Source organism: Nelumbo lutea, chromosome 3 (assembly GCF_056320005.1).
Source record: "Nelumbo lutea isolate HS-2025 chromosome 3, American lotus-T2T, whole genome shotgun sequence".
Lineage (NCBI taxonomy): Eukaryota > Viridiplantae > Streptophyta > Magnoliopsida > Proteales > Nelumbonaceae > Nelumbo > Nelumbo lutea.
Window position 1 is genome coordinate 2171646 of NC_142686.1, and position 24854 is coordinate 2196499.

At 41.8% G+C, this 24854-nt stretch overlaps 1 protein-coding gene across 1 annotated transcript in view; it reads left to right on the plus strand.

Annotated features, from left to right (window-relative positions):
• Positions 1-1433: 1433 nt before the first annotated feature.
• LOC148862344 (ATP-dependent Clp protease ATP-binding subunit ClpA homolog CD4B, chloroplastic-like) overlaps positions 1434-24854 on the plus strand; it is a 28528-nt gene continuing 5107 nt past the window's right edge. The window contains 6 exon segments of the mRNA XM_088976533.1: positions 1434-1482; positions 1898-2476; positions 3763-3878; positions 3988-4110; positions 4217-4402; positions 16668-16883. Of these exon segments, the coding sequence (XP_088832659.1) occupies positions 1918-2476; positions 3763-3878; positions 3988-4110; positions 4217-4402; positions 16668-16883 (1200 nt within the window). The 5' untranslated portion in view covers positions 1434-1482; positions 1898-1917.

Consider the following 24854-nt stretch of genomic DNA (forward strand, 5'->3'; position numbering starts at 1 on the left):
CCATCGATGATTCCACCTTCTGTCTCTTTTCCCCCTATAGGTTTGTTTGCTCACTCAATTGGCTCTAGACGTGGAGCCCTGCATACTGAATTTCTCGTCCTCCGAGATGAAGGGCTTCTCAAATTTCTTTTGGTGGGTTAGCCAATTTTATTATGACATCAAAATCGAATTTATAGTCCGTTGAAGGGTTTTTAAATTCCTTAGTTCTTCCAAGAGGTTTTGGGTCAGTGCTCCACATATAGATGTCTATCATTAATGCTTGGATTTATTGTAATAAAGGAATTGTACTAAGATGATATTGAAGGTCTGTTGCAGTTACTCGGGCTTTCTTAATCAGTAGCATGAGCTATCTTTTTCTGCCTTGGTTTTTGCCTTTAGAAGTTGGAAAACAATCAAGGGATCATTGGGTTTGAGGGTTTCATTCCCCTGTGTAGTTTGGAAGGTTAACTTTATTTAGCTTGGCTCCCTTGAGCTAAAATCGGCTCATTTCTGATGTAAAATTGTATGGTCTTATGCTGGTTGATGATTAATTCTTGTTGTTACAAACTCTAGTGCCTATATGTTGCAAGTTCCAAGTACCCGCACTACAATGTTGCCAAAGACATGTACCTTTTCTTTGATCTGAATGTACTCAGAGTTGGTTCATGTTTGCCGTTATTTATGCATAACATACTTCCAATTTATACACAGAGATCTTGGAAATTAAAAATTATATGATGCTTTGTTTCTCCATATGCTTCTCAGTTACTAGCGAGTCCTCTTCTCCATCACTTATCATTGTGGAACCCTGTTAGTATATTCTTATCTATCATCTATTTAAGGCTGTCTACTTGTGGTGATTGATTTCTTTTTTTGATAAATGTGGTGCTTGAATGCTTGATGCTTCCTTTTGTTTTGTTTTTTTTTTTTGTTTTTTGAAAACAAAAGAATATTTCAATAAAATAAAACGGTACAAGGTGATAAGATGTTACCTATATTTACCTTTATTGTTAGCACCTAAATGTTATCTCTCTGTGCTGTTAATTGCCTTATTATGCCTAGTAACACTTAACTTTGTAGACATGAGGTCAGGTGCATGTTGTAAAGCCAGTCTCTACTGAATAAGTTGCTCACTCCCAATCAATGTTGCATTGACTTCCCTAAATGGATGAATTGTCTGTGTTGGACATATTTCAGATTCTAGTACCTCATACGATTCTTGAGGAACACTTCTATGTAACATTTTCCTTATTCTATTTGCTTATTTGACATAAATGAACAACTATAAAATTTTATTAAGCAATTAAGATGGACTGATAAATTTGTACACCTTTCTCTATAGGTATTTAATGCTAGAATTCATAAAAATATGGACTATACTATTTTAAGAATTTATATTTTTTCCCTTAAGTCCTTGTTTTTTCATCTTAGTGAATGCTGAGTTCCCAGACATGCATCAGATTCTGATTCCAGTGTCTGTTTCCGTGCAACACTGCTGTCAATGTAATTTCAAATCCCTACTTATTTTTCATTGGTACCCCAAAAGGATTAATTCATTATAAGTTTGGCAACTGGTAACTCAAAAGGGAAGTACAGATTTTTGCCCTGAAGATTGGTATTGTGTTGCCAGTGCCTGCTGTTCTAGTTGTCAAGAGGCATCTATACCATAGCGGATACTCAGATTTGATCCGGTGTGGTCATGCGTATAAACTATGTTGTCTCTACATCTGGACATATACATATCTGTTTTGTCCTGGCTTTGATAACTGCAAACAATACATTTGTCATCTCAATAGTTGGCATACCAATGCTATTCAATACCTGACCTGCTTAAATTATTCTAGTTTATCAAAAACGGAAAAATTATGGTTGATCCTGTTTGCAGCATGCTAACTTCAGGTTGTCACATATTACACAGATAGCAGATTCATAAGAATCATGGCCATGGCTCTTGTTCAATTGACAAACCTGTCTGCTGCAGTTGCTGGCCAATGCCATGGCCAACTTAGAGGATCTGGAAGGAATCCTTCCAAAATGTTATTCCATGTGCCATTTCCCAGCCTTTTGCTACGAGGTTTTTCAGGATTGCGAGCTTCTAATGCTTTGGATTCTATGCTGAGGTCCCATTGCAATTTTCATTCCATGGTGACAGCTGCAATCTCTGTTCCAAGAGGAAAGGCCAGCCGGGGAGTAGCAGTAGCTATGTTTGAGCGCTTCACAGAAAAAGCTATTAAAGTTATTATGCTTGCCCAAGAGGAGGCAAGACGGCTTGGACACAACTTTGTTGGCACAGAACAGATTCTGTTAGGTCTTATTGGTGAAGGCACTCGAATTGCTGCAAAAGTTCTTAAGTCCATGGGAATTAATCTGAAGGATGCTCGTGTGGAAGTGGAGAAGATCATAGGGAGGGGCAGTGGATTTGTTGCTGTGGAGATACCATTCACTCCTCGCGCAAAATGTGTTTTAGAACTCTCTCTAGAGGAAGCGCGCCAACTTGGTAATTTTTTGATTTCTTAATTGTTTAATAAGTGGATGCATTTTGTCTTTTCCTATTACATCCTTGGACCCATTATTGTTCTCTCTCTCTCTCTCTTTTAAAGGAAAAAGGCAAGGTAACTTTTATTAATAGTACAAACAAAGTACAACAGGCCCCCAAGGAAAAAGACCTTGGCCAGGCACAAGCAAAAACAAATAGAAAAGTTACAACTTCCACAGGTTTCTGGTCCTCAGCAAAGCCACTGGATTACACTGCTGAAGAAACCTTAGCTGCAGAAATCCAGTACACTAGCTTTCCAAAGGAAAAGGAAATGAATTCCTTCAGTTCCTTAGATTTCTGCTAAAAGATCCTTCTGTTCCTTTCAACCCAGATAGTGCTAATCACAGCAGCTGGAACAGAATTTCAAATGCAGCTTGCAAACATAGGAAGCCCTTGAACATCCCTTCTCCACAGAAGGTCCAAAATATTACTAGGCATGGCCCAAATCACCCCCAGAGGAAAAGATGACTTGAATCCTCCAAAGTCTACCCACAAAAAATACACCTCTGGTCTGGGATCTGCATCCCCCTCTTGAGTAAACCTACTTTGGTTAAGCACCTGTCCAGAGCAGTAGCCCACACTAAAGCATTGATTTTTGAAGGGGAGATGGAATTCCAACTTTTGAATGCTGGAACTGCACCCAGATTACTCTCTGACAGCTTGAGAGCAAAAGACTTAACTGAGAAAAGCCTGTCTGCAGTCCAATTCCAAATCCAACTATCCTCTCTGCTAGTATCCAGTATCCACCACCTGAACTGACAGAAGCCCAAACAACTCAGCAAAATTCCCAATCTCCCAATTCTGATTTCTCCTTCGAAAAGTTGGACTCCAAACAACAACATTTTCAATACTCTCATAGTAATCTGCAACCACTGCATCTTGATCCTCAGCTATTGTTCTGTTGAGTCATTAATTAAGATTTGCAAATGTTATTTGATAGTGCTAGGTAGTAGGTATAGCTGTATATGATTGCCAAAATTTATGCTTTCCTTTGATATCTAATTAGTTTTATTTTTCTGTCTTGTTAATGTTTAAATTGTCCTTTGTTGTCAGTAAATAAATTGTCCTTTCAAAAGGAAATTAAGGAATATGACCTGTGATTAAGGGCTATATGTTGAATTGTGTGCCTAGGTCTTGTATTTGCCTGTGTTAACTTTCTGGTATCTTTGTCATAACATTTTCCAGTTATGTATATTCCTTTTTATTTATCTTTTTTCATAGCTATTCTTACATATTAAATGTCTCAGGTCATAATTATATTGGATCCGAGCACTTGCTTCTGGGACTTCTTCACGAGGGTGAAGGTGTAGCAGCTCGCGTGCTTGAAAACCTAGGTGCTGATTCAAATAACATTCGTACACAGGCAGGCAACATACATTTGTACTTGTCATGGATAAAGCCTACTTATCTTAAATGTACTTGCATTTATCATTTTATTTCCAAATTTATCATGTTTTTTTTTATGCAATTAGGTTATCCGAATGGTGGGTGAGAGCACAGAAGCTGTTGGAGCTGGGGTTGGAGGAGGAAGCAGTGGCAATAAGATGCCGACACTCGAGGAGTATGGCACTAACTTGACAAAACTGGCAGAAGAGGTATCTTCATTTTTTTTTCTCTCAATTTTTTCCTCTGGCATTTATTGCTATGCCATGTTTCATTGTTTCAATGAGTTTACTTTAAGCAATTATTCATGCCTTTCAGGGCAAAGTGGATCCTGTTGTTGGAAGGCAACAACAAATAGAACGTGTGACTCAGATTCTTGGTAGGCGGACAAAGAACAATCCCTGCCTTATTGGAGAACCTGGTGTTGGGAAAACTGCAATTGCAGAAGGACTTACTCAGCGGATTGCAAGTGGTGATGTCCCAGAAACAATTGAGAGCAAGAAGGTAAGGATCATATGCTTTTTTTTTGGAGATCTAGGGAAAAGATATGGAAGACATGATCGTTAATATTAGCATAGGTTCCAGATTTTTGGATGTGGCAGTTCTCAATTATAACAACAACAGTAACAAGAAGACAAAGACAAACATAAGTCATAATCCTTTTCTAGCATGGCGTTTATGCATCAGTAATATGAAAAGGTGTAAAGTGTATGTATACTATGTGTCTGTAACTTTAAATACACAAACGAAACTGATGGAACTGTTAATAAGAATAATAGTGGGAATGGCCCATTCAGGCCCATTAAACAGGTGTACACCAGGGGACCTGGCAAGATGGCTCAATATAACTAATATGTTGTAACCATGGCATCCATAAATAGCCCATGACATAATAAGAAGGCATCAAGCCATTTTCTGAAGTCTCTTTCTCTAGTTCTTTTACTCAAGAGGCAGAGTCCTAGATGAAGACTCCTAAGGTGAGCAGATTCTCATCAATTTTGGTATCAGAGCAGTAACAAGATCAGAGATCATGACTATCCATGCTGCAAACAAGATCATTGGCGATGGAGGAAATAGTGGATTGAATTGAGGTTGATCTACACAAGTTTGCCGACAACTTGTGAGAGATCAAGAGAGCGATCTCTGCAGTGATGTTGCAGTGTGAAAAGATGACAACAATCAGAAACCAATGTTCTGAAAACTGGACCGCGCATCGACCCGGTAAAGGCAGAGGTTCATGGGTCAGAGGTCCGACTGGGGTCGAATTGTGCTGATGTAATAAATAAAATATAGATAATAAAATTAAAAAATTATAATGCATAGACGATAAACTAAAATTGATTTCAATTTTCAGTTATTTCATTATCAATACCACATAAATTCAAAATATGAAATCAATTTATTCAAGTTTAAATTTTTATTTCAAGTTTTCAAGAGGCTGCATGGAAGGCTAGATATCTCTCTTTTGGGGTAGGGTTATTCTGGTTAAAAACACTCTTTGCAATTTACCCACTTACTTTCTTTCTCTCTTCCCCATCCCTATCAAAGTTGCCAAAAGATTGGAGCAGATCCAGAGGAATTTTCTTTGGAGGGGTTGGGGGAGGAGAGGAAAGTGCATCTTGTAAGCTGGGTTCAAGTCTGTCTTCCTAAGGCTGACGGTGGGTTAGGCATTAGGAAAGTGAAGAATTTCAACACTGCCCTGCTAAGCAAGTGGATTTGGAGGTTCTTGGTTGAGAGGGAGGCTTGGTAGAGATCTCTCATTGCAGATAAATATGGGGTGGAGTGGGGTAATTGGAGATTCAGGGATCCTCCCCTAAGTTGGGGTAGTTCCCCTTGGAAATCTATCATGAAAAGCTTCTTTGTGTTCATGGAAGGAATTTCTGTTAAGGTTGGAAACGGGGAAAGAACAAAGTTCTGGAAGGACCCTTGGTGTTTGGACGTGACTCTAGCTGAATCTTTTCCTCATCTTTTTCAGCGTGCTCTTAATCAAGAAGCTTCTGTGGCTGAGTACTGTTGTGTGACAGGTGGGCCTTTAACTTGGACTTCCATTTTTAGGAGGGATTTGTTTGATTGGGAATTAGAAGAGATTGGGGGCCTGATGGCTCTCCTTTAAAATCAGAGGATTGATCAACAGTTGGAAGATAGATGGAGATGGAAATGGATCAAATCTTGATTGCAAATGAGAGTCTGGAGAGTTTTAGGAAATCCAAGAAGAAAGGAGTGGTGTGTAAACTGGACTTGGAGAAGGCTTATGAGTTGGTTGATTGGTCCTTCCTATTGGAGGTGTTGAAAAGTTTTGGCTTTGGAGATAGTTGGTGTAATTGGATTTGGGGTTGTATTAGAAGTTGCCACTACTCTATCTTGGTGAATGGAAATGTGGTGGATTTCTTCCCTGCCTCGAGAGGGATAAGACAAGGTGATCCACTATCCTCTTTCCTATTCACTCTGATCGCTGATGTACTTGGGAGATTGATTCAGAGAGCAGATTCAAGGAATTTATTAAAAGGATGGAGAGTAGGAAGGGAGAAGATGCCTCTTACTCATCTACAATTCGCAAATGACACTATCCTTTTCTGTGAAGGTGGGGACATTGAGTGGATTCAGAACCTAAAGTTGGCAATACAACTCTTTGAGCGGGTATCCAATCTCAAGGTGAATTTGGATAAAAGTAGTTTGGCGGGTGTGAATCTGGAGGAGAGGGAGCTTAGAGAGTATGCAGATGTCTTAGGGTGTGCAACCTTGGAATGGCTGATGGCTTACTTAGGCCTCCCCCTGGGGGATAACCCTAAGAAGGTAAGCTTTTGGAACCCAGTGGTGGAGAGATTTCGGAAAAGGCTTGCCTCTTGGAGGAAAAATTATCTTTCCTTGGGGGGGAGAATCACTTTGATTAGATCAACCCTAGCTAATCTTCTTGTGTACTTCCTATCGGTGTTTAAGATCCCCACAAAGGTCTCTAACACTTTGGAAAAGCTTATGAGGGATTTCTTGTGGGAGCCTGGAGAGGAGAAGCGGGACCATAGGGTGAGTTGGGAGGTGGTAACTAGAGGTAAAAAGCTAGGAGGTCTTGGGATTGGGAATCTTAGGAAGAGGAACATGGCATTGTTGGGGAAATGGTTATGGAGGTTTCTGTTGGAAAGAGACAAGTTGTGTACAAAGATTGTGTTTAGTATACATGGGTTGGAAGACAATGGTTGGGAACCTGGAATCTTGGCAAGGACTACAGCCGCTTCTCCTTGGTCAGCCATACACAAACTGCTTCCAGTATTCTCCCATTGTATCAGGTATGGTCTTAGCTCCGGTAATAAAATAAAATTTTGGTCAGGGACTCACCTCTAATGGACCAATTCCCCTCTTTGTATGCTCTTTCTGATTTGAAAAATGAACCCATTTCTTCCTTCTTAACCTCCTCAAACTCTCCTTCAGGGTTTGGGTGGAACCTAGGGCTGAGAAGGGCAATTAGGGACACGGACTTGGACCACATTTTGTCTTTGTTAGCCATCCTTGAAAATTTCTTCTTGGATCCCATTAAGGAGGACACCGGATTTTGGGTTCCCTCCTCTTCAGGTGTTTTCTCTTGTGCCTCATTTTTCGAGACTTTAACTCAGCCTTCTGATCCCATTGGGTTGTCTTTCCCGGTTAAAGAAATTTGGAGTAGGCTCATTCCTCCTTTGGTTGATAGTTTTTGTTGGGAAACTTTCCTGGAAGGAATTAACACAAATGACCTACTTCAGAAGAAGAGACCCAACTCTTGTTTACTTCCTAATAGATGTACTCTGTGTAAAGCTGATGGGGAAACTGGTTACCACCTTATGGTCACTTGTTCGGTTGCTAAATCAGTTTGGGAGTGGGTCTTTTCCCTTTTTGGGTGTGTTTGGATTCCCTCTGGGAGTGTCAAAAGCTTGTTCTCTCCCTCTTTTTTCAGATGGCCAAAGAAGAGAGGGAAGACTATGTGGAGAAGCATTAGGGCTGCAGTGTGTTGGTCTTTATGGGAAGGAAGAAACACGAATATTTTCAAATAAGGAAAGAACCATTAGAAACTTATTAGATCTAATCATGGTTCAAAGTATCGATACGAAATGCCCGATACGGGGCGTATTGTATCGTATCTTTTGAAAAAGATATGGTCCGAAACGCCTGTTTCTAGGAGTTTCGGACCCCCAATTTTTTAATAATTAAAAGCATGCTAAAAGATTCCCAAAAAACCAAAATGTGAAAAAAACTAAAAAAAGATAAAGTTTCGGCCATTTCTATGTACCGATACGATACGACCGAAACTCATATCGTATCGATACTTTGAACCTTGGATCTAATTTTGTTAAGGGTGACACATTGGTTGAAAACTATGGAATTGTTCTCAGATTATTCTGTGGCTGATGTGGTGAGAAATTGGAAGCAGATAGCCTCCTTTGCCCTCTGTAAGAGGACCTGTAGTCTTTCGTGGTCCCCTTCTCCTTTTGGGTTCATAAAATTGAATTTTGATGGTAGCTGTATAAGGAACCCAGGGCCTTCTGGGATTGGGGGAGTATTCAGGAATGAGTTGGGGGCTGTTATTGCTATGTTCTCAGGCCCAATTGGGGAAGGAGACTCTCTTAGGGCTGAGATCCTCGCAGCCCTGGAAGGTATCCAAAGAGCAAGGGAGTTGAACATCAGATGTTTGGTTCTTGAAGGTGACTCGGAGGTGGTGATTAGGTGGCTAAGGGGGGGGAGGCAGCGGATTATGGAGTTATAACAATGAGAAGAATAAATTTAACTGGCTGAGTAGTGATATTGTGGTTCATTACAACTGGGTGAAGAGGACTGCTAATTCTTTTGTTGTGGATAGGGTTTCGACTTTTTGGGCTAATTTTTGAATTTTCCTTGTATTCTTTGGTGGGGAGTTAAGTCTTTTTATCTCCCCTTTGTACCTAAGCTTCACATAGCTTCATATCTTTAATAAAGTTTCTTGTTATTGATCAGAAAAAAAAAGATGGAGATGGAAATGGAATTCAAATGGTGAATTTTCTGTTAAGTCCCTTGCCTCTAAATTGGGTAGTGTGGATGCTACTGATTTTCCTGATTCTCAGATCTGGAATACAATAAGTCCTTCAAAAGTCAACTTTCTGGTTTGGACGATGGCCCTGGATAAATGTCTCTCCAGAGTTAATTTGGTGAGAAGGGGCATTCAGGTTATGGATCCTTTCTGTAGTCTGTGTGGGCATCATGCTGAATCTACAGATCATCTATGCATTCATTGTCCTTTTTCCTCTCAGATTTGGGGACACTTTCTCAGAGTCTTGGAATTATTTGGGTAATGCCTAGATTGGTTAAGGATCTCCTCGATTGTTGGAAGGTGGGAGGCCTTAGTAAGAAAGGGAACCTGGTGTGGAGGACTATTCTAGCCGCTGTTTTATGGTCCATTTGGGCCGAGAGGAACAGCAGAATCTTCAATAAGAGAGGCAAAAGTCCTGAAGACACCATTCAGAGAGCTGTGGGAAAACTGATTTCTTGGATATCTGTATCTGAAGAATTTAAAAGTCTGAATTTGTCTTCTTTTTATTGTTCTGAATTCTGGAGGAAAATGTAACTGCTGTGGTATTCAGACAGGCCTTCTGGGTCTGATCCCAGCTTGTATGTTTTTGAGTTGAACAAAATTACTTCACCTTTTCCAAAAAAGAAAAATATATCAAGCTTTCAAGAGGGCTTAGGCAGTTAGGCTAACCTGCAAGACTGAACAACTAGGTGGACTGTCTTGTATCTTGGCCGAATTTGGTTGACTGAAAGCCTAAAGGAAGTATTAAATTCCAAGCCTGAAGCAAAAATCAAATTGGAATTTCAATTTGAGCAGACCTGTAGAAGAAGAAGAAGAAGAAGAAGAAGAAGAAGAAGAAGGAGAAGGAGAAGGAATGATCTAGGGCCAGTTTGGCCCTATTTTAGTTTTTGTCTTTTTGTACTAAAAGTGAAAATGTAAAAAAACCAGCCGGTTATACGAAAACCGGGACCGGTTCTCTGATTGAACCAGCAGGGTAAACCGTTATTTATGTTTTTTTTAACATACTGGTTTTGGGGGTGTATCCGGATTGGATAGGGGGCCGGGTCATGGTTCAACCAGCTGGTCCGGTCCAGTCCGGTCCGGTCCGATCCGATTTTCTGAACATTGCTAGAAATAATAAAGAAAATGATTCCGATGACTCTAGTCAAGATAGTGTCCGAAGGTTGGGGGAAATACTCACCGACCAACCAGAGTGGATTTCCCTGCCTTGGTGGAGAAGACTCTCTTTCTTGGATTTATAGGCTAGAAAGATACTTTGATATTCAAGATCACATCCTCAAATGACACGGCAAGAATTTCTGGATGTTACTGTGTCTGATTTGGACCATCTTCCTTCGAAAATTTTGATGAAGCCCTGGCCAAACTGTGACAATTGGGAACAGTTTGAGAATACTAGGTCAAATTTGAACGCTTGGCAAATTTGGAACAGTTCGACAACTAGGACAATTCGGGTGATAATCAGGAACTGGGCCAAAATGGTGAACCAGAAGTACCAACCATTTCCCTCCAAGTCCACACCGGGTTACACTCAACCTAGACGATGCGGGTAATGGGCCGACTACTGGGTTGACGAGATGCGGTGCTACTTGACAGCGGTAGCACCCCAAATTTCGTAATGACAGTGCTCGCTCGACAATTGGGACTGGTGTGATGGACTATGTGAAGGACTGAAGCTGCAGATGCAATGATGTGGATTCCAAGTGGACTTATATCCGCTGGAACTTTGTGATGTTGATGTCGTGTTGGGTATCCAGTGGCTAAGAGAATTAAGCCCGGTAACCTGTGGTTAGGCCCACCTCACAATGGACTTAGAGATCCAAGGCAAGTTGTGTCACCTAAAAAGGTTGGGACCCAACCACAATGTTGAAGAGAGGAACCCATGCCAAGTGTACGATACTTTTGAGCTTGGGTGTGAATCAGATAGGCCCAACCTTATTTGGACACAAATGTAAGTCCATGTCCGAACACCAACTCTCTGAACTACAGTTACTCCTTGATCATTATTTGGATATCTTCCAAGAACCCACTGACTTACCTTTGCTGCGGTCTCATAACTAATGGATTCCGATCACACCAGGTGTTGCACCGGCTGATGTGCGACCATTCTGGTATCCACATTGCCAAAATATAGAAATAGAAAAAAATGGTGAAAGAACTCAGGGAGAAGGGAATAATTCAGCTCAGTAATAGTCCCTACTCAACATCGGTCTTTTTGGTTAAGAAAAAAGATGGCATGTGGCGTTTTTGCATTGACTACCGTGCCTTAGATAAGATTATGGTTTGTGAATCAATTTCCTATTCCCATAATCGATGAATTGTTGGATGAGCTCGGCATGGCCAAGATTTTTTTTCCAAACTAGATATACAGGCAGGGTACACATGAGGGCCACAATGAATTTTTGATGATGCCTTTCGGTCTCATTAATGCCCCATTTACATTTCAGTCATTAATGAACAAAGTTTTCTGTCATTTCTTGCGGCGCTTCATTCTTGTATTTTTTGACATCCTAGCCTAAAACATCGATTGAGAGTCTCACATGCAACATCTATGCATTACTCTTGATGTCCTCTGATCACATCAGCTGTATGCTAAGTGGACGAAGTCCGATTTTGGACAGACATAGATTCATTACTTGGGTCACATTGTTACAGGAGGCACTGTAAGAGCAGATCCAGACAAAATAGAATGCATGGTGCAGTGGCCCAAGCCCATGGCCATCTAGAGCCTTCGTCGTTTTCTAGGCCTCACCATATATTATTGGCCCTTCATTAAGGGGTTTGGTGCTCTGACAGCTCCACTGATAGAATTTCTTAAAAATAATGCATTTAATTGGTCGGAGGAAGCAGAACAAGCTTTCACAACATTGAAGCAAATTCTCACTACACCAATATTGTAATTACCGGATTTCTCCAAGCCCTTTGTGGTGGAATCAGATACATCAGGAAGGGGCATAGGGGCAGTATTATTACAGGAAGAAAAGGCCATAGCCAATTTCAGTAAAGTCCTCTCTTCACAGGCCCAATGCAAATCCACCTATGAAAAGGAATAAATGGTGGTGGTTCTGGCTGTGCAAAAGTGGAGAGGATATTTGTTGGGGCAAACCTTCACCATTTGCTTGAATCAACGAAACCTAAGGTATCTAGTAGAGCAATCTGTTCTAAATGAGGTACAACAAAGATGTCTATATAAATTGATGGGTTTTGACTTCACAGTAGAATACAAAGCAGGTCCATCCAACTTAGTTGCTGATGCCTTGTCAAGACAGCAGGAATTCCTTCAGTTGGCAATCTCTAAGCCCACTTATCCATTCATTGAGCAGCTCAGAGCAGAAGCCTCTAATGATACTAGTCTTAGCAGAATCCGGAATCAGATTGTGACTGGGGGCTGTTCTCTACCTATCTTCTCTCTTTATAAGGATGTTCTTATGCATTAGGGCAGAATGGTTTTACCAGCCACTTCAAGTCATATTCCGGCTCTCTTGGAGCTTTTTTATGCGTCTCCAATAGGAGGACATTCAAGCATCCTAAGGACTTACCACCAGGTATCAGCCCATTTTTACTGGGTGGGCATGAAGAAGCACAGATTCGTGACTATGTTGTCACATGTGTGATATGCCAAGGACACAAGTATGATGACCACTTATCCATTCATTGATCAGCTCAGAGCAGAAGCCTCTAATGATACTAGTCTTAGCAGAATCCGGAATCAGATTGTGACTGGGGGCTGTTCTCTACCTATCTTCTCTCTTTATAAGGATGTTCTTATGCATAAGGGCAGAATGGTTTTACCAGCCACTTCAAGTCACATTCTGGCTCTCTTGGAGCTTTTTCATGCGTCTCCAATAGGAGGACATTCAAGCATCCTAAGGACTTACCACCAGGTATCAGCCCATTTTTACTGGGTGGGCATGAAGAAGCACAGATTCGTGACTATGTTGTCACATGTGTGATATGCCAAGGACACAAGTATGATGACCAGTCCCCAGCGGGGTTTGTTACAACCACTACCCCTTCTGGAGCAAGTGTGGGATGAGGTCACTACGGACTTCATTACCGGCCTTCCCCCTTCCATAGGTAAGACAATCATTGTTGTTTTTGTAGATTGTCTGTCTAAATATGCACACTTTGTGCCCTTATCCCACCCATATACAGCAGCACAAGTGTCCAAAGTTTTTATTCAAGAAGTTTCCCGTTTACATGGCATACCCAAAACTATTATTTCTGACCATGATTCAGCCTTCATGAGTCAGTTCTGGTCTGAATATTTTCAAGCATAGGGGACCAAACTCCACCATTTGACAAGTTATCATCCACAGACAGATGGGCAAATGGAGGTTGTCAACAGCTTCCTTGAGACCTATCTGCGATGCTTTACTAGTGATTACCCCAAGCAGTGGGTCAAGTGGCTCCCATGGGCAGAATACTGGTATAATACTTCCTTTCACATCTCAATTGGCATGTCACCTTTCCAAGCTCTATATAAACGGGAACCAACTTCGATATTACTGGATGACAAAGGGTCCATTGCTGTAGCAGAGGTGGATGCACACTGGAGGGAAAGAGATGCAGTCATTAAGGATCTAAAGGTCAACTTGATCAAGGCCCAACAACAGATGAAGGCTCGATATGATAAAACACCAAGATGTCCAATTCAAGGTAGGGGACTAGGGTTACTAGAAGCTGAGGCCTTACCGCCAAGGTAGCCTAGCAAAATGGACCTCACAAAAGCTAGCTCCCAGATTTTATGGTCCATTTCGTGTGGCAGAGAGAGTAGGCAAGGTGGCTTACAAGTTGGACCTTCTGAGTTATTCCAAAATACATCCCACGTTCCATGTATCTCTCTTAAAGAAACATGTGGGACCTATACCCTCTGCTTTAGCTAGTCTACCTGAATTCTTAGAGGATGGGGCTTTGCAACCTGACATGGACCATATTGCTGACTTCCGATGGATCAGAGATGGTAATAAGATGATTCAGCAGGCCTTGGTGGTCTGGAAACACCTACCACCAGAAGATGCAACATGGGAAGAATACTCTCAGCTGCAACAACGCTACCCAGACATTAACCTTGATGACAAGGTTGTTTTAAAGGGGGAAGGAGATGATGGAACTGTTAATAAGAATAATAGTGGGAATGGCCCATTCAGGCCCATTAAACAGGTGTACACCAGGGGACCTCACAAGATGGCCCAATATAACTAATATGTTGTAACCATGGCATCCATAAATAGCCCATGACATAATAAGAAGACATTGAGCCATTTTCTCAAGTCTCTCTCTCTTTCTCTCTCTCTCTCTCTCATTCTTGAATTCAGGAGGCAGAGTCTCCCTCAAAGAAGACTCCTGAGGTGAGCAGGTTCTGATCATAAACACAAAAACAGAAATGTCTTATCTTGGAGTATTTGGCATTAATTCTTGTTGATCACTTTTTGGAAAATGAGTTAATGGAGTTTCTTTTATAAGTAGGATGTTCAACTGAGTCATATTTTAATACTTTCAATAGGTTCTTCACATCAGTTCATGCTTTCTTGTTTCGGTGTACCTTCTCTACTTTAAAGAATAGAAAGGGCAGGAACTCTCGTATCTGTGCAGTTGTGCACATGAAGCAACATGTTGATCCAGATGGTCAAGCTGTCACTCAGAGGCCATGACTGTTTAACTCCAAACCTGTCAATAGACAAAAACCTGTTGATTTAGTAAAAAACCATTCGACCCAGATGTTGCAACCACTGAACAGTTCAACCTGGTCTACAGGTCAGAGTTATTATTAATTTTTAATATCAAATTTGTATACTTTCATCATTGTCGTCATCCAAGCCTTATCCCAACCATATGGGGTCAGCTACATGAATCCCGTTTAGCCATTACATTCTGTTTAATGCCATATCCATTGTTAAATTATGAGCATTTAAATCATTTCTTACTACTTCAACCCATGCCCTTTTTGTTCTACCCCTAAACCTTCTAGCCCCTTCAACTTGCAATAGATTTTTATACTTTAATAAAATCTAAAATTAATTCTTCGTTTAAAATTCAACCAGTCAGTCAACCTGTCAAACTGGAAATATGGAGAGACTAGAGAGAGGGAAGAGAGAAAAATATACCATGCTAGAGGTGCGAGTTGACGTCAACCCTAACACAGTCCGACCTGATGACTTCGGGTTGGATTGTGATTGAGTTGGCCCGATTTGTTTACTTATTTTTTGTTAAATCTTCTTATTTCTTAGACCTAATTAAGATTAGCAGATTAAGGTTAACTCACTTTAGCATTAGAGTATGTACATGGACATAGTTATGGTGTTTAGTATTATACCTATGTCACACTAAGAATAATTTTGCCTTTAAGCTTAAAAAATTGTTGATGCATAGACACATATACACACATATTGATGAACAGTGATACATATATATGCATGCATATATTCATGGGTGCATAGTTGCATACATACATGAATAAACATACACAAACACATGCATGCATATGAATATATGTATGTATGTATGAAGAAATGTTAGGCTCAGGTTTGGTCAGGTTGCCTAAGGCCTCAACTTTAACCCGACCGGAGGTTGAGTTGGGTTCATTTTTTTCAACCCTAACCCTAACCTGAACTCAACCCAACCCAACCTAACTTTTTTTTGGATTGAGTTCACACTAGCTCAAGTTGCAGCTCTAACCATGCAAACTGGTAAAGGTAATAGAAGCAACAAGGATGATGGCAGGTCAGTGAATTGCAACATTCCTTGATTGGTTCTTTTTCTTCTTCTTCTTCCACCAATCTCCCCCTACTATGGTGCTACCTTTGTCTCTGTATCACACTGTCTTCCCCAGTACCCTCCCTCCCTCTCTGTTGATAAATAAGGTATTTTTCATTACTCAAAAGATGGGAGGGAGTCCCTCAAAATGTACAAAAAGTATGATTCCCTCCCTAGTACTCTCTTTCTCTTAAATTACAATTTCTTGATCTCTCCAGTCTCCTCAGTTCTCCTATATCTGAATCCTTCTCCAGTAAACTCATCTTTGTGTCACATCCCTTGTTGAATTGTTGATCTTTGCTCGGTCAATCACTTCTCTCCTCAGTTGCCTCCCACCCATTATCTGTTGTAACTCCTCATTTGGTCAGTCCACTCTCCTTCCTTTCAGTCTCTCTCTCTCTCTCTCTGCCCCCCCTCTCAACAGTCCAGTTAGGGGTATTGAGTATAGTGTTCTATGACCTGTGTGACCCGGATGGTATGACCATTGAACTGTCACCCAGAAACAAAATGGGTCAGTCACTGGTTAATATTGTCTCCTTGCTGAAACCAGGACCATTGGGATAGGGAGTTTGCCTTTGGGTACATGAAACAGATCATTTTAGCAGTTTTAGGGAAACATGGATAGAGGTAGAGGGATCCTTGGCCTTTTAGGACTACATTAGGGAGGCTTGAGGTCTGATATTCACAGTGAACATATTCAGGGGGATTTAGAGGTTTCAGGTTAGCTGACACTCAAGCAGACAGTCTACTAGGGGGATTTATGCTTTGTTCTTTTGGTTGATCTTGACATCTTGTATTATGGTGGATGTGGTTGCTTTATCGGGTGGTAATTTTGGTCAGACTTACACTCAGAAAGAGTATTCGTGGTTATTTATGCGATTATAGATTCATTGATCTGGTTACTAATACAAAAAAGTGCCCCCCACCCCCCCACCCCCCCTAAAGAAAAAAAAAAGATATTCATTCAATGATTTTTTTGATCATCAGGTAATTACACTGGATATGGGACTTCTGGTTGCTGGTACAAAATATCGTGGAGAATTTGAGGAGAGATTGAAGAAGCTAATGGAGGAAATCAAACAAAGTGATGAGATAATACTCTTTATAGATGAAGTTCACACTTTGATAGGAGCAGGAGCAGCTGAGGGCGCAATAGATGCTGCAAACATATTGAAACCGGCTCTCGCAAGAGGAGAACTGCAGGTAATTTATCTTTGCTTTGTGCACCTAGAATAGTATGCCCCTTATTTTATGGCTTCAATTGGTATTCTGATAGCATATGTTGCCATTGTAATACAAGTCCTTACATTCTAAATTGATGATATATCGGGCAAGGGACATAAATAGTATTTACATACTTCCTCCTCCCCTCTTTTGTGGCATCTTTCTGTATTAGTGATAATTTAAATTTGACAATGCCATGGTTGAAAAAGCTTGTTACTGGTTAGCGAACGACTATAGTTGAAAAAGTGATACTCAATTGGCTGGTTGGCCCATTATGGCACTTGGGTTGTGTACTTGTGTTTGGTACCATCGCTGTTTCTACCTGAAGCATTTTGGGTTGATTAATACAAATTGGTGAGAGATATGTATTCTGTCACATCACATATGAGAATCACTTCATCTAGAATGATTAGTACCATTTCTGTTTCTACTTGGAATGGAAATTTCACATTTCTGGAAACAGTTTCCCATACATGATTTTTTTTTGAAGCCCAACATGCATTTTTAAGGTATGCATGTTTCAACATAAACAGCCCAGTTGTGTGCCAATTTGTATTGATCAACCCAAAACATTCAGGTAGAAATAGCAATGGTACCAAACACAACTTTGATCCCTTGCATTGTCTGGAATGTGGAGTTACATATGAGGTCCCGGATGTAAAATTTCTATTTGGTTTCTCTTGTAAAATATCTTTAAATATTTCTGCAATTGGGTATCCTTATTTTTTTTTAATTTTGCAATAGAAAATGAATGAAACTCCTTCATAAGTGATTACTCTAACTCCTGGTTTCTGATAGGTGATCTCTATTGCTACAAATGATTTTTGATATTGCCAGAGAAAGGTGTTATTTTAATTGATTTGATTGATAGGAGATTTAGTTTTACACCATTGACATTTCTTTTCTAGCAATATGAAAGTAGGATATGACCTTCAAAGGAAAAATGAAAGTAGGATATGGAAATAACTTTGCCTAGAAGGATAAGGGAATGTGAGCCTAAATGTTGGTAGGGGGAAGGCTTAAAAGAGGGTTTCAAATCAAAAAAGAAATAAAAAAAATGAATGGTTACAGGGGTGGTTCAAAAGTTATACATAATAGAGTGGGGCCAAGCAAGTTGTTGGCTGAATTAAGTTTAAATAAGAATAATTGGGCCCATGGTGAGTTCCAAGAAGGAAAGAGTTGGGGACGGGACAAATAGGAGTGGGCGTAGGGCTTTCAACAGGAAGAACACATTTGGTGTGTCACCAAGTATGTGTATGATGAAAGACTATCGGGAGTGAAGACAAAAAGGGGAGATATGAGTTTGAACAATCTGATAAAAGGCCTAATGATGAACATGTTACAGATAATCTCGACGACATACAGTGCGAGGTTGCGTGTGGCGAGGTTCCCAAAACAGTTGAAATCTTAGATACCGATGAATGGCAAGTTGCAAGCGTGATGGAGGGTAAGGGAAAGTGAAGTTCATGGCTGCAACACAATGGAAGTGAGAGATTGTTAGGACAAGCGGCAATATTGAACCCAAGCTGGTGTATGGGAATAACCAACCCAAACTCAAGACCTACAAAAGAAGGAAGCCACGCCAACTCTCAAGTCCAAGTAATGACAGGTTGGCATAACTGAAGGCAACAAGAAGTGAGAGTTAGCTTCCAAGATTGTAACAGATTGTAAAAACTCCACAACTTCCAAGAATTGTAACAAATGTAACAACCACAATTATAAATACAATCAGAAGAAGTAACAGAGGAGGCATTCACACAAACTCTCTTACTTTCTCTCTCCTCTTAGGAGGTGGTTCCTCAGTAGAACCTTGTGTTAGGTAGTTCCTAACAAATTGGTATAAGCGCTTGATGCCGAGCACATGAGCAACCCCGATGGATGCCCGAGTTGACCAAGTTGAAGTCGAACTCCATCGAGTATTCGGAGACATCAGAGAATTGAAGGACACATTAGCGGCTCTGGTAAAGAAGCTTGATCAAACAGATGGTGAAGGAAACAAGGATGCTGATCCCAACGAAGGAGGGAGTCACGATAGCAGCTGACGAAGTGGTTCATGGCCAGAAAGAAACATCAGAATCACATTTCCAGTCTTTTCCGGTAGCAAACCTGTTCCCTGAACCTACATGGCAGGGAATTTTTTTTGAATACAACGAAACCCCTAGCCAAGATTGAGTCTCGCTAGTGGCAATCCACCTAGAAGGAGACGCCGTTCTTTGGTACCAATGGTTCTGACGACGACTACGCCCACGGTTAGCCTGGATGGATTTCACGAAAGCACTTTGCATCTGGTTTGGGGAATCGGGCTATGAGGATTATAATGAGCCTTGCCAAACTTTGACAGTTTGGGAGTGTTCGCGACTACCAAACGAAGTTCGAGTGCCTAGCTATACGTGCACAAGATTGGCCAGAGTGCATGTTGGTCAGAGCCTTCGGCGGAGGGCTCAAAGAATACACCAGACTGGAAGTTAGGGCACTCCAACCAACCACCATCATGGATGCTGTTGCCCAGGCCAAGATCCAGGAAGAAAGGTTGAGCAGAACAAGGACTGGCCTTTGTTACCACCCCAAAGATCGGACAACTTTCCAAAGCCTGACCAACATAGGAGCGAAGGATTCAGCCCAGTGAAAGAAGACAACATTCTAGGTAAGCCCAGAGTTTTGATCACCGGCTCATCCATTCCCTTCAAGAAGCTATCGTGGGCCGAGATGCAAGCCTGTAGAGAAAAGGGTCGCTGCAATAATTGTGATGAATGATTTGGGCCGAACCACTGGTGTAAAACAATGCAGATTTACACCCTTCAAGATGACACTGAAGACAGGTCTAAAAGTGGGATACATCCCAATGAATTGCTAGAATTCAACTAGGCCGAAGAACAACAACCAGCACTGGAGATATCACTCCAAGCCCTTACCGGGCTCAACTCCCCACAAACTATGAGGGTTTTAGGATGAATCAAAGGACGCTAGGTGTCCATACTAATCGACAGTGGGAGCACCTTGAATTTCATAGCGGGAGTATTGGCTCAACAACTGGGGCTACCAATCCAACCCACAACATCATTCAAGGTCCAAGTAGCAAATGGGACATCTCATCCCTGTGAAGGCATCTGTACAAGCATTGAGTTGACAATCCAAGGGTAGCCATTCGTGGTGGAGTTATACCCATTCGAGCTCAGTGGAGCTGATATAGAATTGGGGATACAGTGGCTGAGACAATTAGGGCCGATACTATGAGATTGGGCCCAGTTGTTATTGGAGTTCATGACAAATGGGACCAAGATCCGCCTCCAAGGTATACCAACTAGAGGCCCAAGCCCAATCAGCCTCTCGTCTCTCCTAAAACAAGCCCAGGAACCCGCTCAAACCATCCTCTGAGAGCCCACTCAGATAGGGCCCATGCTAACCCATGCCCGGAATGCAACCCCACAAGAAGACCATCAGCAACAACTGAAAGCACTTCAACAATATGCAACAGTATTTCAGGAGCCGATAGACCTACTGCCTTCACAGGAACATGACCACTGCATTCCATTACTCTTGGGAGTGGCCCCTACAAATGTAAGACCCTATTGTTATCCTCAATTTTAGAAAAAGGAAATCAAGAAGCAAGTTAAAGAGCTATTAGAAAAACAATTCATCCAACCAAGCCATAGCCCATTCTCTTTCTCAGTCCTCTTAGTCAAAAAGAAAGATGGGACATGGCGTTTTTGCATTGATTATAGAGCACTTAAAACATCACCGTCAAGGATTGGTTTCCAATCTCGGTGATTGACAAGCTTTTGAGCGAGCTCAAGGAAGCCCGAATCTTTTCCAAACTAGATTTACGGGCCAGCTATCATCAGATTAGAGTGCACACGGATGACATATACAAGACTGCATTTCACACACATGATGGACATTATGAATTCCGGGGTCATGCCCTTCGGGCTCATAAATGCCTGGCAACGTTCCAGTCCCTCAAACCTCATGAATGATTTATTTCGTCCATACTTACGATGATTTATACTGGTTTTATATGGTGATATCTTAGTCTACAACCCACATGGGCCCAACACATGGAAGACCTAGAAGTCACCTTGAAGGTTCTCTTGCAAAATCAACTATATGTGAAAGCATCCAAGTGTGCTTTTGGATAGTCCCAAGTACACTACCTCGGCCACGTGGTAGAAGGAGGTGTGGTAATGGCAGACCCCGAGAAAGTAGCAAGCATCCAGTAGTGGCCCGTGCCTGCAAATGTGAAGGAACTTTGAGCTTTCTTGGGCTTGACAAGATACTATCGCCGCTTCATTAGTGGCTATGGCCTCATTGCTAGCCCACTAGCACATCTACTAAGGAAGGATGCATTCACATGGACTCCAGAAGCCCAACATGCCTTTTGAAAATCTCAAAATGGCCATGTCTTCACCACCAGCATTAACATTACTTGACTTCAACCAAACATTTGTTATAGAGTGTGATGCGTCGGGCCAAGGAGTTGGAGCTGTAGTAATGCAAGAAGGGCAATCCCTTGCCTTCTTTAATAAAGCACTCTCAGTTCAGCGGGGATCTAGCTCAGTGTACACAAGGGAGCTGATAGCCGTAGTCTTGGCGGTCTTACATTGGCGTTCCTATCTACTGGGGTGCAAGTTCATAATCAGAACTGATCATCAAAGCCTCAAATTCTTACTGGGACAAAGAATTCTATCACCAGATCAGCAACGTTGAGTCTCAAAGCTCATGGGGTTCGATTATTCAATTGAATTCAACTTGGAGCAACCAACAAGGCTGCTGATGCACTGTCAAGACACCCAGAACTGCAGCAACTGTAGGTCTCTCTTCAGTCCATAGGTAAACTCTGGGACCAAATTCGGTAAGAGGCAACAACAAGTCCCTAACTGCAACAGATAAAAAATAGCCTGTCACAGTGAGCTGAGCCTGATTACACGGTCAAGGGGACCTTGCTTTATCATAAAAACAGATTAGTGCTACCAGCCAACTCAGCCCATATAGGCCCATTGTTAGATTACTTCCATGCATCACCCATAGGGGGTCATTCAGGGGTACTCTGAACATACAAACGCGTTGCATCGCAATTCTACTGGAAGGGAATGGTGAGAACGATCCAGAAGTACATTGCAAGCTGTACAGTTTGTCAACAATGCAAATATGAGGCCCAACCTCCAGCAGGCCTGCTCCAACCGCTCCCGGTTCCTACCCGAGTTTGGGAAGACATCTCGATGGATTTCATTACTGGGCTTCCGAGCTCAACAGGTAAATCAGTGATTTTGGTAGTGGTAGACCGTCTCACCAAATACAGTCATTTTATGGCATTAGCACGCCCATTCACAGCCGCAATGGTGGCTGATGTTTTTTGTACAGGAGATAGCACGCCTTCATGGATTCCCCAATTTATTTTATCAGATAGGGATCCCGTGTTCCTTAGTACATTTTGGAGGGAACTATTCCAGATACAGGGCATTCAGCTAAGGAAATCAACTAGCTACCATCCTCAGTTGGATGGACAAACTAAGGTAGTCAACAGATGCTTGGAGAGTTACCTGTGTTGTTTTACAGGGTCCATACCCAAATGTTGGACCCAATGGCTCCACTGGGCTGAATGGTGGTATAACACCGCCCATCATGTAGCTGCAGGCATGACACCCTTCCGTGCCTTATATGGTCGAGACCCTCCCGCCTTACTGCCTTACAAAAAGGGGTCTTCCCCTGTGGCTTCGTTGGAGGAAGCATTGACCCAACAGGATGCTACTCCACAGGAGCTCAAGCACAACCTGGACAGAGCACAACAGTGGATGAAGAATGCCTATGACAAACACCACCGAGAAGTGGAATATCAAGTGGGTGACTTTGGATATCTGAAATTGCTGCCCTACCGCTCACTATCAGTAAGACACCAATGCTGGAATAAGTTGTCTCCGCACTACTTTGGGCCCTTCAAGGTTGTCGAAAGGATAGGCACGCTTGCCTACCGCTTAGAGCTACTGGCACACTCAAAAATTCACCCGGTATTCCACATTTCAGTTCTGAAGAAGGGGCTCAAGCCTAATGTAGTAAGTCAGCTCACTCTACCTGAGTTTACTGAAGATATGACCTTAGTCACAGAACCCCAGTCCATTATTGACTTTTGCTGGGTAAAGGACACCATGTGGAACCTGAAGCTCTAGTAGTATGGTCTCAATTACCCAAGGAAGATGCAACCTGGGAACCTAATATCCAACTGCACCGCCAGTTTCCTCATCTTGACCTTGAGGCCAAGGTCAATGTTGACAGGGGGGGGGGTATTGTTAGGAAAAGCAGCAATACTGAACCCAGGATGGGGTGTGAGAATAGCCAGCCCAAACTCAAGACCTACAAAAGAAGGAAGCCACTTCAGCTCTCAGGTCCAAGTAATGACAGGTTGGCATAACTGAAGGCAACAAGAAGTGGGAGTTAGCTTCCAAGATTGTAACAGACTGTAACAGCCCCACAACTTCCAAGAGTTGTAACAAATGTAACAACCGCAGTTATACATATAATCAGAAGAAGTAACAGAGGAGGCATTCACACAAACTCTCTCTTTCTCTCTCTCTTGCTCTCTCTTTTCTCTCAGGAGGTAGTTCCTCAGTAGAACCCTGTGTTAGGCAGTTCCTAACAGAGATACAGATTGAAGCTAAGAAGTTAATCCTCAAAGAATGCGAAAGCCAGGGCCAAAATTCTTTGAAAATTAGGGAAGAGAGGAAGGTGACTTTCTTTCTGGTTGGGAAAGCTATTCAGTGGCTGAAACGATCCATTTATAGTGTGATATTTTCCATCAGAAAATAGGGTTGGAAGAGTTCCATGAGTATCTCAAGCGAAAAATATGAACTAGAGCTTCGATGGAATAGGAAGGATGGTTTGTCACAGTTCCAGCGTTCTTCAATGGAGAAAAAACAAATGGTTTGCTCGCCAGAGGGTAAGGACTTGTGTGGCTAGTAGGTGATAGCAGAAAAAATATAACACTACTTGATTCACTTGCAAAGGGAAAACATGGAGGAAGAACTGAATGAAGTGGTCATTAATGATGTTTGCTCTAAAAAGGAGGAAAAATCAGTCTTGGCCGGGGATGATTCTTACTCCAGTGGAGGTCAAAACAAAAAACGGGTTGGAGATCATTTCCACTCCAAATAAAATATTGGCAATGTTAATGGAGGTGGATAAAGGGGAACGGGAGAAAAGATATATACTTCTGCAATAAGTAAGATAAGTAAAAGGACATTGGTTCTGGACTTAATAGTGGAAAATTTTCAAATGAAGAGAGGAGATTGTTGAAACAAGTGTTTAGTGAAAGTTGTGGGGCTTCCTTTCAATTGATGGAGGGGAGAGGTAATAGAATGAATTGCTACAGTGTTAGTGGGAGTCCTAGGAGATTAGCTTCACTGATATGTTTGCAGTGAATGTTAATGATTTGAGTAAAGCCAGAGTGTATTCCGTGATCTTGCGACCTGATGGTCGATGGGTGATGGAGAAAAGTCCAGATTGCAACTGGGATTGAAGCGTTGTTGTGGAAAGGAAGCTCCAAGGATGAAGATGAATATAAGGTGGCAAACTAGTTTCCACATGGTGGCAAGAGAGAGGAAGAAGGGGGAGGTGGAAAGGAGGATGGATTTAGGGAAGGGGAATAGTCTAATGGGGAGGATCAAGGAGATGGGCTAACTGAAAAGGCAAAAAATTCATATATTTTTAAAACAAGTGAAAAAGGGCAGGGGTAATTTCTTTTGCTGAGGTGGTGAAAAAGGGAGTTAGGTCAGACCCAGGGTGGGGTCCATAGAAACAAACAAGGAAAGTGGTTTCAACCCTCTCTGAAACCAGAGGCCAAGGTAAGAAGCATACTGGGTTGAATGTGTTAAGCAACTTCAGGCCATGTGACTTTAATTAGTCATGTGAGTTGTGGCCTGGATACTTCGACTGGGGAGGATAGTAATGGTCCATCTTCTT